At 44.9% G+C, this 16,897-nt stretch overlaps 1 protein-coding gene across 3 annotated transcripts in view; it reads right to left on the reverse strand.

Annotated features, from left to right (window-relative positions):
- Positions 1–16,897, reverse strand: part of RYK (receptor like tyrosine kinase) — a 69,110-nt gene that overhangs the window by 22,614 nt on the left and 29,599 nt on the right. For 2 of the 3 annotated variants that reach the window (XM_014592997.2, XM_014592998.2), the window contains 3 exons: positions 16,259–16,359; positions 12,547–12,681; positions 10,423–10,509 (listed from right to left, as the gene is read on the reverse strand). In XM_014592997.2, the coding sequence (XP_014448483.1) occupies positions 10,423–10,509; positions 12,547–12,681; positions 16,259–16,359 (323 nt within the window). The remainder of the gene's footprint in view (positions 1–10,422; positions 10,510–12,546; positions 12,682–16,258; positions 16,360–16,897) is intronic. The other variant, XM_006161852.3, reaches the window with a different exon arrangement.

The following is a 16,897-nucleotide window of genomic DNA, read 5'->3' on the forward strand; positions in this document are numbered from 1 at the left end:
GTAATAACAGGCTTTTAAAAAGATGTAACGTAAGGCACAGGAGGGGCTATTTTATTTTTCTCCTTCTTTAAAGTGCTCATACAGAAAGCAAGCTGAAAAGGAGGGAGAGCACACACACGGTTGACTGAGACAAGAAAAAAAATGGCCAAGAAAAGTATAAAATGACTCTCAGCCTCACTACAGAAGTGCAAGCTAAACTAGGAGACCCCACGTGCCTGTCAGAATGAAAGAGACAAGCAAGTCAGCGATCTGCCAGTCCGGACAGAAGCAGGTGGACATGTCACTGGGAGACAGCAGAGAGGGACAGGCAGCCATGGGATGGGGCAGGGCCCCTGCCTCTTCAAACGCAGTTTGTGGGGGACACAGACACTCCAGGGGCTCGTCCCTCCCACCAGCTCCCTGGCACCAGTAAGGGGAAGCTGATCTATTTTATTTCTTTATTATTCTAAGCTTTTTAAACTCTTTTTAAAAAATAAAAAAGAAAAGAAGGAGGGAAAGCTGCCGTCTTCCCTCCTGTCATTCCGACTCACTGAGCTCTGAGCTGCCTGGCTGATCCTAATTCCTACAGGGGCAAGAATCTGACAGGGACGCACACACCTTCCACGTCCACACCGGGCCTGCGTGACCGTGTAATCAGCTCCCTGGGGTTCCTTTCCTGAAGGAGTGCCCAAGTGCGGGTGGAAGCCTGCGGACTGGAGCACAGGAAGCAGCCGCAGGGACAGACCAGGCCGCCCCTCCTAAGCGTGTGCGACCGGACCCACGGCACGGTGCCGCTCCAAGCCTTTGTCTCAGCTGCACATGGGTAACAGCCTGCCCTGTCCAGGGGTGGGCAGCTTTGCCCCTGGAGAGTAGGCGGTCAGGCCTCTGCTTGGTCTTTCAGCACATGGCCCGTTTGCCCCAAGGAGCCTCAATTCCTGCTCTACTCTCTCCACTCCCTCAATTTACTTCTGGACTTTTCCAGACAGAAACGTGGGGAGAGCTGCTGTCTTCCATCCTGCCATCCGCTGCACTGAGCTGCTTGGTCAACATCCTAATTCCCACAGGGGCAAGAACCTGACAGGGACGCGCACACCTTCCACGTCCACACCGGGCCTGTGTGACCGTGTAATCAGCTCCCTGGGGTTCCTTTCCTGAAGGAGTGCCCAAGTGCGGGTGGAAGCCTGCGGACTGGAGCACAGGAAGCAGCCGCAGGGACAGACCAGGCCGCCCCTCCTAAGTGTGTGCGACCGGACCCACGGCACGGTGACGCCAACCCCACGCCCGGTGCAGCTGCCCTCCTCTGGCAGCTGTCTCCTCATGCACCTTTTGGGATGGGAGTGTGTTTCTTTTCTGTAAAAAAATCTTTTCTATTAAAATGTTTCTTAAAGAATTATTTAGTTAATTGTATTTATTATTATTTTTCTAAATTTTCTATAGGGCATGTGAGCTCAGGAGAGAGAGAGGGAGAGAGACAGAGGGAGGGGGGGGAGAGAGAGAGAGGAAGCAGCCCTCCAGGTCCAGGTCTCCAACCACAGCTAGCCATATGGGAGTCCAGTGCCTTAATCATCATGCCACCTGCTGGCCCTCAAAATTTCTCTGTTTCTACTTCACTTATGTTTGTTTGTTTGTTTGTTTTTTCATTCTGCATCTCAGGGCAGGTCTCTAACATTAGAGATCCAGACCTAAAGAGCTGAGAATTTGGATTCAGCTCCCCCATCCAGTAACAGAAACAAGCTCGTTGACATCCCCTTTGGTGGGCGAGGGAAGAAGCATGTAACGAAATTCTAAACTACACAGAATCCCACTACTAAGACTCTGCTACGGGGGCCAGCAGGTGGCACAGCAGTCAAGGCTCTGGACTCCATGGCAGTCCGTGGTTCAAGTACTGGATCTAGTAGCCCCTCTTAGACCTCAGTGTGGAGGGCTGACGTGTGTCTCTAAGTTACTGCCTTCAGACATGGAGAGTGAGAGCCATCGTTTGCTGATGCCAAAAACCAACAACCAACCAAATAAAGGGCAGATTGAAGTGGTCCACAGGACACCCAGAGATAACAGAGCAGCCTAGGTGGAGGAGGGCCAGCTAGCCCCACCCTTCAGGGCCTCACAGTTCCATCTGGACCCTTTCCTCTTTAAGAGAGTGAAGAAAACTTTTCTATTTGCTTTCTTTCTGAGTTTGTAAATTCTTTTTTTTTTTTTGAAGAGGTTTTTGCCATAGGGCGCGTGCACTCGCCAGACAGACATAGACAGAAAGCGAGAAATCACCCCCCAGGGGGGATGGCCACGCTGCAATCCCATCTCCTCTATTCTCCTCTCGGGATCTCGGGCACACACACACACACACACACACGCGCGCGCCCGGCGTGAGTTTAAGTCACCGGGTCCGGGACGCGAACTGTGGTCAACTACGTGGGAGTCCAGTGACATAGCCATTATGCTAACTGCTGGTCCCCTGAGTTTGTAAATTCTTGAGTGGCCTGTGACAAAGACCACCCTAACACAAAGTACTCATCAACTGAGAACTAATTAAAGTGGCACATAGAAATACTATGTGGATACTTTCTAAAAATAAGATAAAAGCCAGCTGCGGTGGAGCGCACGGAGAGTCCCAGCTCCTCGGAAGGCTGAGGCGGAGGACTGCGGGTTCAGCCAGCATGTGGCTCACTTATTTGGAGGCTCAGTTAGGAAGACTGCAATACAGCAAGAGCCTGTTTACAAACAACAGAGAGAGAGAGAGAGAGAGAGGGAGAGAGGGAGAGAGGGAGAGAGAGAGGTGTCTACACATTGACAGAAGAAGATCTCTAAGGTATGTTAGATTTTTAAAAGCAAGGTACAGCCTTTGTGCGATCAGATGTTTCAAAAACAATCATTAGAAAAATTAGATGTATTTGAGTTTTCTTACTCATGTCAAGTATCGTAATAAACTGTTTATGGAGGTTACTTGTAGAGATGAGAAAATATAAGTTTTGTATCTCTGTTCTGTTTATACTTTTTGTTTCTAATTTTTGCCAGAGTGCATGTGTGGCTGCCAGAGAGGCAGAGACAGAGGGACAGGGAGATGGCATCCCCCTCCCACCATAAGACATGGTCACACTGTTAGGCCGAGGCCTGGGCGGCTTGGATGTGGGGGTTGGATGCCACGCCCTAGTCGGCTGATGCAACCCGGATCTAGTCTTCAGACCTGCGCTGTGCTCAGATCTAACCCAGATGTAGCACACGGTGCTCCACTCTGCACACGGCGCTCCACTCTGCACACAGCGCTCCACTCTGCACACAGGGTTCTATTCTGCACATGGCGCTCCACTCTGCACACGGCGCTCCACTCTGCACATGGCGCTCTACTCAGCGCATGGCGCTCCACTCTGCACACGGCACTCCACTCTGCACATGGGGTTCCACTCTGCACACGGCGCTCCACTCTGCACACGGCGCTCCACTCTGCACAACACGGCACTCCACTCTACACACAGGGTTCTACTCTGCGCACGGCACTCCACTCTGCACACGGTGCTCTACTCTGCGCATGGCACTCCACTCTGTGCACGACACCAGACCTTACGTGGCACAGCAGTCTGCTCTCCCCCTACGCCTTTACCATACATGGACTGTTTCCTCTGAGACACTCCCCCTCCCTACCCTTATAATAATCGCTAAACCCCACCCTAGGGCGCAACTTCTCTGGCCCCCTCTCTGCTTCTCTGTCACACTAGTGAACCTCATCTGGGAGCGTTCCCAATAAAGGCTCTATATTTCTATTTTCTTATGTGGTCAGCCCATTCCTTACAAACACCCAATCCCTCCATTTCTCCCTCCTTTTGGGATTTGGGGCACACATGTACCCAGTGTGCCTCTTAGGCTGCCAGGCCTGGGACTCAGACTGTGAGGCCAGCCATGTGGGATGCAACTGCCTTAACCACCAAGCCATGGAGCCAACTCCTATTTATTCTTTTAACTTTGCACACATAATACTATAAAAAGTGACCACGGGGGACCACCTGGTGGCACAGAGATTAAGGTGACTAGATCCTCATGGCTGAAAGCTCAGCTCCATCCCAGACCTGGTGGCTTGAGGAGCAGCCCAGGTGTCGGGGCATGCACACCCAAATCCCCCAACAGGAGGGAGCATGAAGGAGAGGGGTTGCAGCAGGACCAAGCTCAAGAGGGTGCTTTCTCAGTCCCCTCCACTACTGTGAGCATACACACCTCTGGCCAAAAAAAAAAAAAACCACATAGGTATATTCACTGGATGTTATGGTCCATTTTATTATTTTCTTCTTCTTGCCTCTCTGTGGTTAAAACCAAAGAAAAGCACTAACATTAAATTAATAGAAAATTTATTAACATTAAAGTAATAGAAAATTAATCGTAATAGCCCAAATTAGGATATGATTATTCCATTTTATGTTTAGCTTCTACACTTACGGTTTTTGGTACAAAATAACAAAACAGAACTAAAACTGACTTTTAAGCCAGTTTTTAAGCAAATGCATGTAATTTATCAGTACCTTTCTTTAGTGTATTACCTCCAAGCCATCAAATATCTGTATAAAGCCACATGGATCTCTACTCCATAGTAACCTCTATTTTACAGTGTAGAGGGATTCCTACAAGACTTGGGAAGGACAGTGCTAGTAAGTGAACAGTATCCCTCCATTATACAACTGAAAATGAGTTTTTGTCTGTTTATTTTGTTTTTAAGGTTTTTGCCATAGGGTGCATGAGCTTGCCAGAGAGACAGAGGGAAAATGAGAAATCACTCCCTGGGAGAGATGGCCACACCGCAATCCCTTCTTCTCCATTTTCTTCTTGGGAAAATGATTTTCAAGCTACTGTGTCCAGGACTCAAACTGTGGTCACCTATGTGGGAATCTAATACCTTAACCACCATGTCACCTGCTGGCCCGGAGTTGAGTTTCTTAAAAATAACTTTTAAATATAAAAAAATTTCAGAGTATAAAAACATTCTTGGGAACCAGCAGTTAGCGTAATGGCTATGTTGCTGGACTCCCACGTGGTCGACCGCGGTTCGTGTCCCGGACCCGGTGGCTTAAAACTCACGCCGGGCATGTGTGCGTGCGTGCCCAGGATCCCGAGAGGAGAATGGAGGAGAAGGGATTGCGGCGTGACCATCCCCCCTGGGGGGTGATTTCTCGCTTTCTGTCTCTATGTCTCTCTCTGTCTGTCTGGCGAGCGCACGCGCCCTACAGTGAAAATCTCTCCCCAAAAAAAAAAAATCTTAACATTTTCAAAGAAATCAGTAACTAATCTGCATGTCAAAAGAACAAATAGTAGTAATAATTTATAAAGCTCCTGGCCAATACAGTAAAAGGAAAAAAAGGTGAGAAACTCAAACTGCATTTACTTCCAAGTCCAGCCACTCTAACCCCCTCCCTGCCTCGCCCTCTGCCGCTGCTTGCTCCATCAGCGCCCCCCAACCCCCCAGGCGCTTCTCTTCCCCCAGCCTTCCAGAGGAAAGTGAACGGGTGGACACAAAGCAAGGACTTGGAACAGTCCAGACGGGGCATCTGAAAAAGGGCTGCATCCAATGTCTGCTATAATGAACTCCGGTAACTGTCTACAACTGTTTAAATGTGGGGTCATGCAGCAAATGGCAGGGTGTGTCTGTGTGCCTCTGTGATTCTTTCTGTAACCTATGTAAGTTCCAAGGAAATTCTGACCAGACCTACTGGGGCTAGTAGGAGCTTTCTAGGACTGAAACCAGTAATCGCTGGAGACCCCTGCCTGGTTGGTAAGACCCAAGTACAGTAAAGGTCATTTCAGGATATGTGATTTTACACATTCTTCAAGGTAACTTTGATGAGCATGTTCTATTAAGCGAGTGGCGCGCACCAGATGATAACGAAGGAAACGTTCAGGAGCCGGGCAGTGGCGGAGTGTTAACACGACTGGACCCCGGGAAAGGCCCTGGGACTTTGCTGAGCATGCTGGGCACAGGAGCGTGTGCTTGTGACCAGGCCGGCCGAGACTGGGAGTGGGTAACCGCACGAGGCCCTGTCACGGTACCCATTTCTGTCTTTTTCACAGAACGAATAAACTTAAGAAGGGAAAGAAACAAATTTTCAATTGGAGTAAAAAAAACACTTCATCCATTTAGTAAGAAAAACTCATTTTCCTGGATACCTTTATCAGTCTAGTCCTACTCTTTCCATTTTAAATAGTAAAAAGCCTATCTTAAAGAAGGAATTTGAAATGGGTACAATAAAATAACATATTCTAAAAATGACAACAGAGCACAAAATGAGAAAAAAAAATTCACTTGCTTATTTCCAAAGCTGCAAAAATTTAGCAACCATAAAAGAAAAAAGAACTTAATGTCAACCACCCTAAAGTGATACATTTATTTTCTACAATTCAATTTCACGATATTTACTGTGTATGAATCAGTGCTCTAACGTCAATCTCTGGAAATTTATATTAGAGGATCCATTAAGACTCTGTACAAAATGATGACTTTTTTAAAAAAAGCCAAATTCCAAATTCCTGTTGACATCTGAAGATGAAAGTCAATGTTCTCTAAAAAAACTTCTTCCCCTAGTTTACTCTGAAGGTCATGCAGCATGTAACGAAGCACACAGGGCTTCGTCAGCTCTATGTGGTTACGATAAAACACAAGACAGTATTCTAGAAGAGTCCATCTCAGAGATGCTCAGTCACGTGGAGCTATTTCTCCAGCAACCGTGAGGTGAGGACCCTGGTCAAGCGCTTCCTCTGGCCCCAAGCAAAGCATGACCACAGCCTAGCTGAGGACGCACTGTGCTTTTTCTTATTTCCGCTCGCCTCAGAGAAAATGCTATACAGTTGTGTGTGTGGGGGGGGGTGGTGGTGGTGGTGGAATATAAGACTAATACAGGAAATTTTACTGATATGGGAACATCTTGTGATTCAGCATTTTGGCAAGGGCTTCTGGAGCCAATTCTAGTATAGTTTTGAGGTGACATTTTGAAGCATACAAGGTAATATGGGGATAGTAGGAATGCTTTGGAATAGTATTAAAGTAAGGGTCCAATGGCTCCACATGAGGAAATTTTGACTAGATTTTTAATTTAAGACAGGAGAACCCACCTGATTCTATTTCCTTGAAAAGCCCAGAGGATACTTTCTTTACTAAGACAGGAGGAACCCATGAGTGAGAGAGCTCAGTATTTCAGGGTTGACAGTAGAAGACAGTGGCATGGAACTGGTTTTCCTACTTGCTGGTAAAAGTTTCTAAATGGCAGAGACTAGGTGGTGGCACTTACATATCAGAGGCAATGTGGGTAAAAGGACCATAGCAAACAGCAAGGTAGACCAGAATAATCAGTGTTTGATCCCACAGGGGCCTGTGGTGATGACCAATAGATAACTATGTTTCAAGGAGTGAGAAAGATGGACAGCCAACCAGGATTGTTACTTAACCTATTAACCAACAAAGACTGGCAGTTGATAACTAGCTACTACAATGGAAATAACAGTTCCTAGCATTTTATAGCTATGTCAGTTTACAAACTCAGAGCCTATTAATTAAAGGGAAGCCAGATGTCCTTGAAGAAATATCCTGCAACACAAGTATGTAGGCTAAACATTCCTCTGATCCTTCCTCATAGACTTGCTGGCCATTTATCAACACAACTGAGGAAGACAGAATACCAGATTTTTTGTTTTTTTTTTAGGACGCACTGTGCTTTTTCTTATTTCCGCTCGCCTCAGAGAAAATGCTATACAGTTGTGTGTGTGTGGGGGGGTGGTGGTGGTGGTGGTTACGGTGAAGAAAATACCACGTGGCTGTAGCTCGAGTGTACACGGAGAGAGAAACCCTATCTTGTGAGACAGTCCCGGCACCTGCGCTGTGTCTCCCTATCACTACTTCCTTTCTTCACCCCTCCCAACCTAAACCAACCCAATTCTCTGTTCAAAATTCACTTAAGACGAGTCAGCAATAGGCCAGTTCTAAACTGTCCATACCCTATGGCAGTCTGGAGTAACAGAATTAAGGGGAAATGTTTTCCTAATAAAGTGGAAAAAGTAACAAAGGCAGTTGCTTCGTCATTATGGTTTGAGTTTTACATTTACCAAAAGTAGTATACAAACTAGCCTCAGAACATCTCCTGGAGCTTAACTTAAATATTAACTAGGCAGATAATTTACCAGAACTTTAGAAGTGTTTTTGGGGCTGGGAAGGGGTGGGTAAATAAAATACTGAACAAACCAGTACATTAAACCATTTGTTTAGAAGAGATAAATGGATATGTGTATGTATTTGCAGTAGTCTTAAAACAAGTAATTTTACTAAATTAAGGTCAATTAAATTCCAAAGACTGTATCTGCTAGTCTGGTAAAACCCAACTTTTTAGAAACAAGAAACAAACCCTTCATGTGTTCCATGATTCTGTTAAGTAAATTTAGAAACATGGTCCTTATAAATTAACTCTGTAAACCTTATAAAATGTTGTCATTTCCTACAACTAAAACTGAGTAATTTTCCCCTCAGTTTCTGCAGCGTGTTGAATTTGTTTTTCAGAATTAACATCGCGGCCCAGCAGCAGGGAGTCCCTACACAAGGCTGAACCACGTGGCAGTCAGGTTCGAAACTGGACCAGCCCAAACAGACCAGGTGCAGTGCTGTTCATGTCCACTGGGAGGCTGGGGTAGAGGAGCCCAGAGGGGAGACCCTGCTAAAAATACCTCTCTCTTTTTCAATCACCACCCCACGTTCTCTCTCACTAAGAAATAACTTACTTTAGGGACCAGCAGATGGCGGACTGGTCACATTGCTGGACTCCCACATGGCCAACTGTGGTTTGAGTCCCGGACCCCGTGGATTGCAACTCAAGCCATGTGTGGGTGTGTGCTTAAAATCCCAAGAGGAGAATGAAGGAGAATGGATTGCGGTGTGGTCATCCCTGGGGGGTGGTTTTTCACTTTCTATCTCTGTCTGTCTCTCTGGTGAGTACATGTACCCTACAGCAAAAGTCTCTCTTTAAAATAATAAATAATGGGGACCAGCAGTTGGTGTAATGGCTATGTCGCTGGACTCCCATGTAGCTGACTGCGGTTCGAGTCCCGGACCTGATGGCTTAAACTCATGCTGGGCGCGTGTGCATGCATGCCCAAGATCCCGAGAGGAGAATGGAGGAGAAGTGATTGCAGCGTGGCCATCCCCTCACTCCACCCCCGCCCCCCGAGGTGATTTCTGGCTTTCTGCCTCTCTTTCTGGCAAGTGCATGTGCCCTATAGCAAAAATCTCTCCCAAAAAAAAGAAGAAATTACTTTGTCATTTCTACCTATATCAGACACCAACAGACATTAAGCGCCCTATAAATCAACACATTTTTCCTTCTCTCAAAATGAAATAGATTTAACTAAGCATTTTTTAAGCTTTTACAAATAACAGATATCAAATATCAAAAATTCTAAGTTTTAAAAGATTTGCTAATTTATTACAGAATGAGCCACATATAAATAATGTTGTAGTATTTTGATGGGGAATCTCTAATTTAATACTTTTTATATAAATCAGTAACATCACATTTCAAAAGATGGCCCAAAGGAAAAATATGTGTAAAAAGATATTCTGCTGGTGAAAATCTAAATTACTGCTATACTTTCAAGAACAATCTGACAATATGAAAAATTTAAATGATCCCTAGGTACAACAATCCCAACTATGGCTATTCCTGCAAAATATATCAACACACACACACACACACACACACACGCATACACACACACATACACCCTTACACACACACCCACCCTCACACACATACACACCCCACGGGCATTTCCTAAAGCATCACAAGGGAAGAAGGGGACGAGGAAAGGTAAATGGTGGCTAGTTATTAAAACGTGAGGCACTAAGGGCCTGGGGTCGTGTTAATTCTTACTTTCTAGCCCTCAGTATCAGGAGATGAAAACTCGTGACGTTGTCTAAGGGGGTAAAAGAGAAGGTACCAAAGGACTTCTCTAGAAAAACCACGCATCAGATAGAAGAATGAAGTTAAGTGGATGCAGTTCAGCTAGCAGCCTGAACAGCACCCAATAAATGTCTGAATTCATCACATTCCGATCTTCTTTACCTAATGAGAACAACGCACACAGCTAAAAGCACCGAGTGAACTAAACTAACAGAGCAGGCCGAATCGGGAGGTCAGGTGCACAGCAGACGGGGCCGTGCACAGCAGCCGGGGCCGTGCACACAGGTGGACGTGGCTACGTGGCAGGCTGAAGCCACACAGGAGGCCCCAGTGCCCCTGGCCACCCTAAAGCCTCATGAGCGGGCACTCTGCAGTCCCTGCTACCTGGGAGGTTGCGGCAGGAGAGCTGAGAGACCCTGTGTTAGAAATGCAATACGATGTGTGCACACTGAGAAACTGAGAGAGAATTCTGCTCATACGAGCCGCCTGAGACAGGAAGCATTAAGAAAATAGTATGGCAAAAAAATCCTACCTTTAACTGTTTTTACAAATGCCTGTTTTTCTTTATTTGGATCCTTTTCATCTACTAAAATTCCATGAAAAATACGCCCAAAAGTACCTAAAAGGAAAAATAATAATTATGAGACCATATGATAACCTTCGTAAAAGTACGGTATGAAACTTTCTGGGAAAATATAATCTAAAACAAGCATAACAAGGGCACAGGTGATCAAAGCATTACTCTGACCTTAGAGTAAAAAGATCAAAATCTTTGGCTGCTAATAACTGTTACTTCTTTGTAACTACGAAACATCTTGGTTTTCTAAGCGCGATAGCTATACTAAGTATAAGAGAATTTTTCTGAATCACCCCAAGTAAACCAATGATACGGGCAGTGTGCTAGAGCGCAGAATGGGCCCACAAAGGCATTTACAGCTCAGCCTCAGGACCCTGATGAAAGGCGAACAGCTCACCCCGCAGAGCTCAAAAACAGGAGCGTCAAGAGAAGGCCAGGGGATATAGCCTTGGAATCCAACAGCCCTGGTTTCTAATCCTTCTATCACTTTCTACTTAGAAAGTATCAGATAAGCCACTTAAGCTTCTCAGGCCACTGGAAAAATGTGTTCATAAAAACTCTTTGTGATACGGTAATACACATGGAGATTTCGAGAAATTCATAAAAAATGGAATGAAAGCATGAGTTAATTCGCTGTAAAAACATTTCTGAAATCTATGCATACTTTTCATAATATACGTTTGCCGTGTGTTCTACGAAGCTCCCTCGGTCAAAAACACAGGGTTGTGTCCAGTTCCTGGCTCAGGAATGCTGGTTGGCTTTTGGTTCCTAACGTTTTCCAGGTCAGGGCCCAGAAACTGAAACACTCTACTCTTTCTCCACCTTCTGTCTTGAATTCTACTCATAAAAGAAACGAAGACCCTCATCCAGAAGGGGTCGGGCCCTTTCCTGAGAGGAAGGAACGTGCTCAGAGGGTCAGGGCCAACCTGTGTCAGAGGCCGTGCTGGTTTCCCCGCTGTCTGCCCACCTCAGCTCGCGCCCTCGGTACTCCAAGCCCTCCCCGCAAGGCTGTCCACGACGGCCATGCCTGTGCAATGGTGTCTCCACGGAAAGCCCAAGGGGCAGGGTTTGGAGCGCTTCTAGAGCCGCACGCACGGAGCCTCACAGGAAGGGCCCTCGTGTGCCGCGAGGACACGAGCCCACTGCACGGAGAGAGCGCTCCTCGCTGGGAGGACCTGGCCCTGCGTCTCTCTGCGTCTGTACTCTTCAGGTTACTCTAGGTAAGGAACCAGTAAGCACGCGTCTACTCTCAGCTCAGCAAGACGTGGTCATGGAAACCCAACTTGTGACCAGTCAGTCAGAAGTCCTGCAGGTCCGGACTTCCAGATGGTCTCAGCCTCAGAACCGAGCTGGATGACAAACGCCCAGCGGGTGCCCACGGCAGCACTGCCTGCTGCCTGCTTGCAGAGACATCCTACGTCTGCGATCACGCAGTGGTCTGTGCTGTAAACAGACAGGAAAACTAACGTCCGTCTCTCCTCCTCACACCCTTACTGTAAGAAGAAACCTTACAGTCTTTTGGGGGGAAAGAAAGTTAGTAATGAACTATGAAAATTTTATTAACCATTTTGCAATTCCTAATGAAATGGTCACTGAAAATGAATAAATTTTACAGAAGAGGAGCGTGAAGATCAAAACATTTAGTCATTTCTCCAAGGCCAAACAGGTAATAAATCGAGGAAATGCCTGAGTCTAACTCCAAAACCCATGCACGTTCCTTCTGCTATAACCCCACCTGCTCTCTGTCAGAGAACATGACTTAGAATATTTCAGAGATCTGCTAGGTCGTGCTCATTTAAAAAAGAACTAAATGCAAATTATATCTTTAAGGTAACGCTCACTCACAAATATGCTTTAACACACTTGAAAGTCAAGTAACTGTAGCAAAGCTCTGTAAGGCACGTTAAAGTCTAAAAGAAAGGGAAAATGAAAATTCACTTTCATAAAACAAGTAAGTTGTGTACTGTTTCTTATCCTTAAGACGCAAACTGAGATAAATTTTTAAAACGATATGAACGAAACAACGTTTTACGTGATAACATGAAGTCTTACTTGGAAAACGACTGAGATAATAAATACCTTCTTGGAGTACATCTTTCAGGGTTACCCTCTCCCGGGATATCGCTATGTCCTTCACCTTGGCTTTGGCCTCCAAAAGAGTGACACTTCTCAAGTCGTTCTTCTCTATCCGCAAGGTAGGATAACCTGAGGAGCCAACAAAGCCAAACCAAGCAACGTAAATACCCTGAGCACGGCAGAGTCAGCTAACTCAGCGAGGACGGCAGAGCTCAAGTCACAGGGTAAACGGACAGGGGAGCACAGCAGGACAGTCATGAGCAGGGACTGGGACAGGGGCTTACGAAGGCCACACCGAACAGAGAAGAGCTTTCCCACTGCACAGCACTACTCCAAAACGTTAAAAAGCTCCATTAAAACAGGAAACCCGAAAATTGACATGATCGTTATACCACTCAATTGCCTTTTGAACAAATGCAACAAGCTTTGACTCGCAGAATTTAATTCCTCTTGGGGGCCAGCAGTGGCATGCTGGTTAAGGTGCTGGACACTCCCACATGGCCGACCACAGTTTGAGCCCCTGACCTGGTGGCTTGCTTTCTCACTTTCCCTCTCTCTCCCTCTGTCTCTCTCTCTAGTCAAATTAAAATAAATGAATGAATAAATAAAATTAAATTTAAACAAACATAGCAAAATTGATTTTAAAAAAATAATTTAATCCCTCTTAGTTTTTCTCCCAAAATATTTTCTAGTATTAGCTCCTAACAAAATTACTTTTTAAATAGAGATGTTTTAAAAAATATATTTTTCTAACAAAATACATGATTGATTTATTATTCTAGTACTCTCACAATCTGATCATACCACTGTGAGATTCAAATTTATTTAAGTTCCCTTAACTCCCCTTTATTTTTAGCATGACAACAAAAATAAAATTAATCGCCATTAATTTAAGTTTTCACTCCAAAATAAGTTAGGCTATAAGGAAAAATCAGTGAGCAAACAGAAATTGGAATGGTATCTTTAATCATTTATTAGCTATGCTATGGGAAATATGGGATAAAGCCCCCCCCCGCCCCAAGGAACTAGTGGACCTAGGCAATGACCACGGAGGCTCCAGAGCAACTACATGAAGGTTTGGAGGAACTTCATAATGGATGTATGCCGACAACACCTAAACCACTGGTCAGTGAACTGACTGTGGTATGTCTAGATGTGGGACTGATCACTGAACTGACCATGGTACTAGATGTGGGACTGATGATCACTGAACTGACTGTGGTACGTCTAGATGTGGGACTGATCACTGAACTGACTGTGATACATCTAGATGTGGGTCTGATCAGTGAACTGACTGTGGTCTAGATGTGGGAGTGCATGTGAGCATTCATGAATGTTTAACCCCGCGTGGAGTTCTAGTTTCTTAGATCTGTGGTATGTTGTGTTTTGTTATCTTAGCAAATTCTTGGCCATTAAGTCTTCAAGTATTTTGTCTGCCCCTTTCTTTTTATTTTCAAAAAAAGTTGTTTCTATTGACTTTTTAAAAAAGTACTTTGTTTTTAGCATATACAATAATTGAATTATTTAGCTCCTTAAGGTAATGCCCACAATTAAAAACAAATTTTTTACTGATGACAACAAAAAAAATTTTTAAATAAATAGGTAAGTCCATTTTTATTCCAAAATTTTTAGCATACATGATAACTGAATTATCTACCTCTGTCAAGTCATATCCAAAATTAAGAATCTATTTTTAAGCAAAGTTTGACGTCTGACCACCAGAAGCAATGGCATGGCGGCACAGCGATAATGTGACTGGGCCCACATGGGATGTCCGGGGCCGTGACCTGGGGCCTCCCTGAACACACAGGCACGTGTGCACATAAGTGACCTGGGTCAGCTGAGATGAGTGGGGACAGTGGTTAGAAGACTATTGGGGATCTGTGTTTCTCCTTCTCACAGAAGAAATAAATGAATAAGCATAAATTAAAAAAAAAAAAAAAAGCAATGATGTGACTTTTCTGAAACTTTAAATTCCATATCACCACGGTTATGTCCTGATGAGCAAGAATTTCTTTCTCTCATCGGTGGTGATGGCAGCTGCGGTTACGGTTTCTCTCCTGCTTCTTTTCATCTAGAATGGCACCTTCCCTCCCCTTTTCTCATTACTGTCTTATTAAAACCTGGACCACCTTGGAGTATCCTGGAGAATGTCTGGTAGCTGCTTTCTCCAGTATCACTCAACCTCCCCTCTACTCTGTTTCCTGCAAACTGCGGGTCAGTTCTGCAACCTCGATGGGATTCACGTTAACTTCTGAGGATTAGGGAAGGGGGAAAGAACGCTCTGGGGATGACTCGCCATATCCTGGAGTACAAAATGTCTAATGACCCCATTGCAGTAATGCCAAGTTCTATCAGTGGATTCAGACACGATAGCTTGATCCCTCAATGGTAAAGTTCCCTATTTCCTTCATTTCATAGGGTTTTAATCACTGATGATCTTCCCTCAAATATTCTATTAGGGCTTACAAATATGAATTTCTAATTCTATCATTCCTTCCATGTATTAACTGGGAATTTTCTATAGAGAAACATTTCCCCTCACTGACCAGCACTACCTGGTTGTCCTGAAATACAGTCCATAAAGCCAGGTGTCATGGTAAGGCATTGCTGGAGTCTTGGTTATACTGCCCACAATGAAAATTATGTTTTAAACAAGTGTCACTATAGGCCAGCCACAGTGGAGTGTGAACACGCTGATCTATGACGCTGAGGCCCTATGGGAGACAGGTTTGCTCCGGGGTGACCTGCACATACTGGCACAAGCAAGGGCACAGGGTCAGGGAGCTCTGAATCTGGAGCAGCTCCTCCGTACCTTGCTCAGTGGCATGTCCAGGTTCATTTGGTTTAATTCCTGACCCGAACCTGAAACCAGCCACTTCTGCAAAGAATTCTGCTGCTTCTTAATGGGAAACGGTTCTGAAAAACTGTAACGGGGCACTGGAGAAAGGTATTCTTAACCTTACTTTACTGAAGAGTAAATGCAGGCCAGGAAGGCAACCGTGTAACAGCTCGCTGCCTTATTAATACCTAAGCAATAACCGCACCATCAAGCGAGCCCTGCCATGTGGCTCTCTGGCCCACTCTCTATTCTAATGATTTTGTTACTTCTTATTTGTATAGCAATTGATTCCTCATCCTGTTTAAACTATACTCTCAGAATAATTTTTTTATTTCGTATTGCATATATATCTCATCATGTATGCAATTATAATTTGTCAAGTATATAAAAACTTCAATCAAAATCCTATTCAAAAATAGCAAAGTCAGATCTCGTGCTCAATACTCCAATGGAAACTAGTTTCCTATTCAGAGTAGAAAACTCCTATTCTCCTATTCACCGTGGCCCGAGGAGCATTAAACAACGCACTCAAATCCAATCTCTTTATGTAGCTCGATGTCTTATTCCACATAATTACCTTGAAATCTTCCTTCTGAATTTCTATATTTGTGAGTCTTCTTAATAATAATCTACAGAAATCTCTCCAAAGTAAAGCTGATTCTAGTAACTCAACTTTATTTTCAATACTCCAATTTTAGAACAGTTCATTCCATTTTCTAGGAAGAAAAAGTTGGAAATCATGCCTAATTTCATGCACCTTGGATACTTGGTGCACAGCACAGTACACAGTGCCAGAGATGCCCTACCCATGCAGGACCACGAGCAGGTGAGAGACAGTGTGGCAACCAGCTTCAGAATTTAATTAACTCTTACTGGTGATAGGAGTCGCATTGTTGGGTGTGTCAGCTCTCAGATACTGAGTCGTCTGGGTGGACGGCTGAGACAGCCCTTGGGAACTACTGCTGGCGCTGATGCTGCAAACAGTTTATAAAAAAATAGGACAGGTCAGCTTCAGTGAGTAATGTCCTGTTTACACACACACAACATGCATGTAGCATTATAACCAGCCTAAAATCCTGATGTCGATCACAGCAATGCACGGGTCGGTCTCCATGACAATGTCCCATATGAAATTTTAATGTGCACCATAATTTAGGCCTCCATATTTTTTAAGAGAAATTTTTGCTATATGGCACATGAGCTCGCTGGGAAAAGAGAGAGACAGAAAGCGAGAAATCACCCCCCGGGAGGATGGCCACACCATAATCCCTTCTCCATTCTCCTCTCAGGATCTTGGACATACATGCACATGCACCTGGCATGAGTCTTAAGCTGCCGGGTCTGGGACTCGAACCGCAGTTGACTACGTGGGAATCCAGCAACATAACCATTCCACCATCTGCTGGTCCCTAGGCCTCCATTTCTTAATTTGCACCTGCGAAATCACTAAGCAGGCTCCTCTTATCAAAACCACTCAGAGGTGTAGATGTTAGTGCTCAGACCCTATGAGAA

Source organism: Tupaia chinensis, unplaced genomic scaffold (genome assembly GCF_000334495.1).
Source record: "Tupaia chinensis unplaced genomic scaffold, TupChi_1.0 Scaffold139245_1, whole genome shotgun sequence".
NCBI lineage: Eukaryota > Metazoa > Chordata > Mammalia > Scandentia > Tupaiidae > Tupaia > Tupaia belangeri.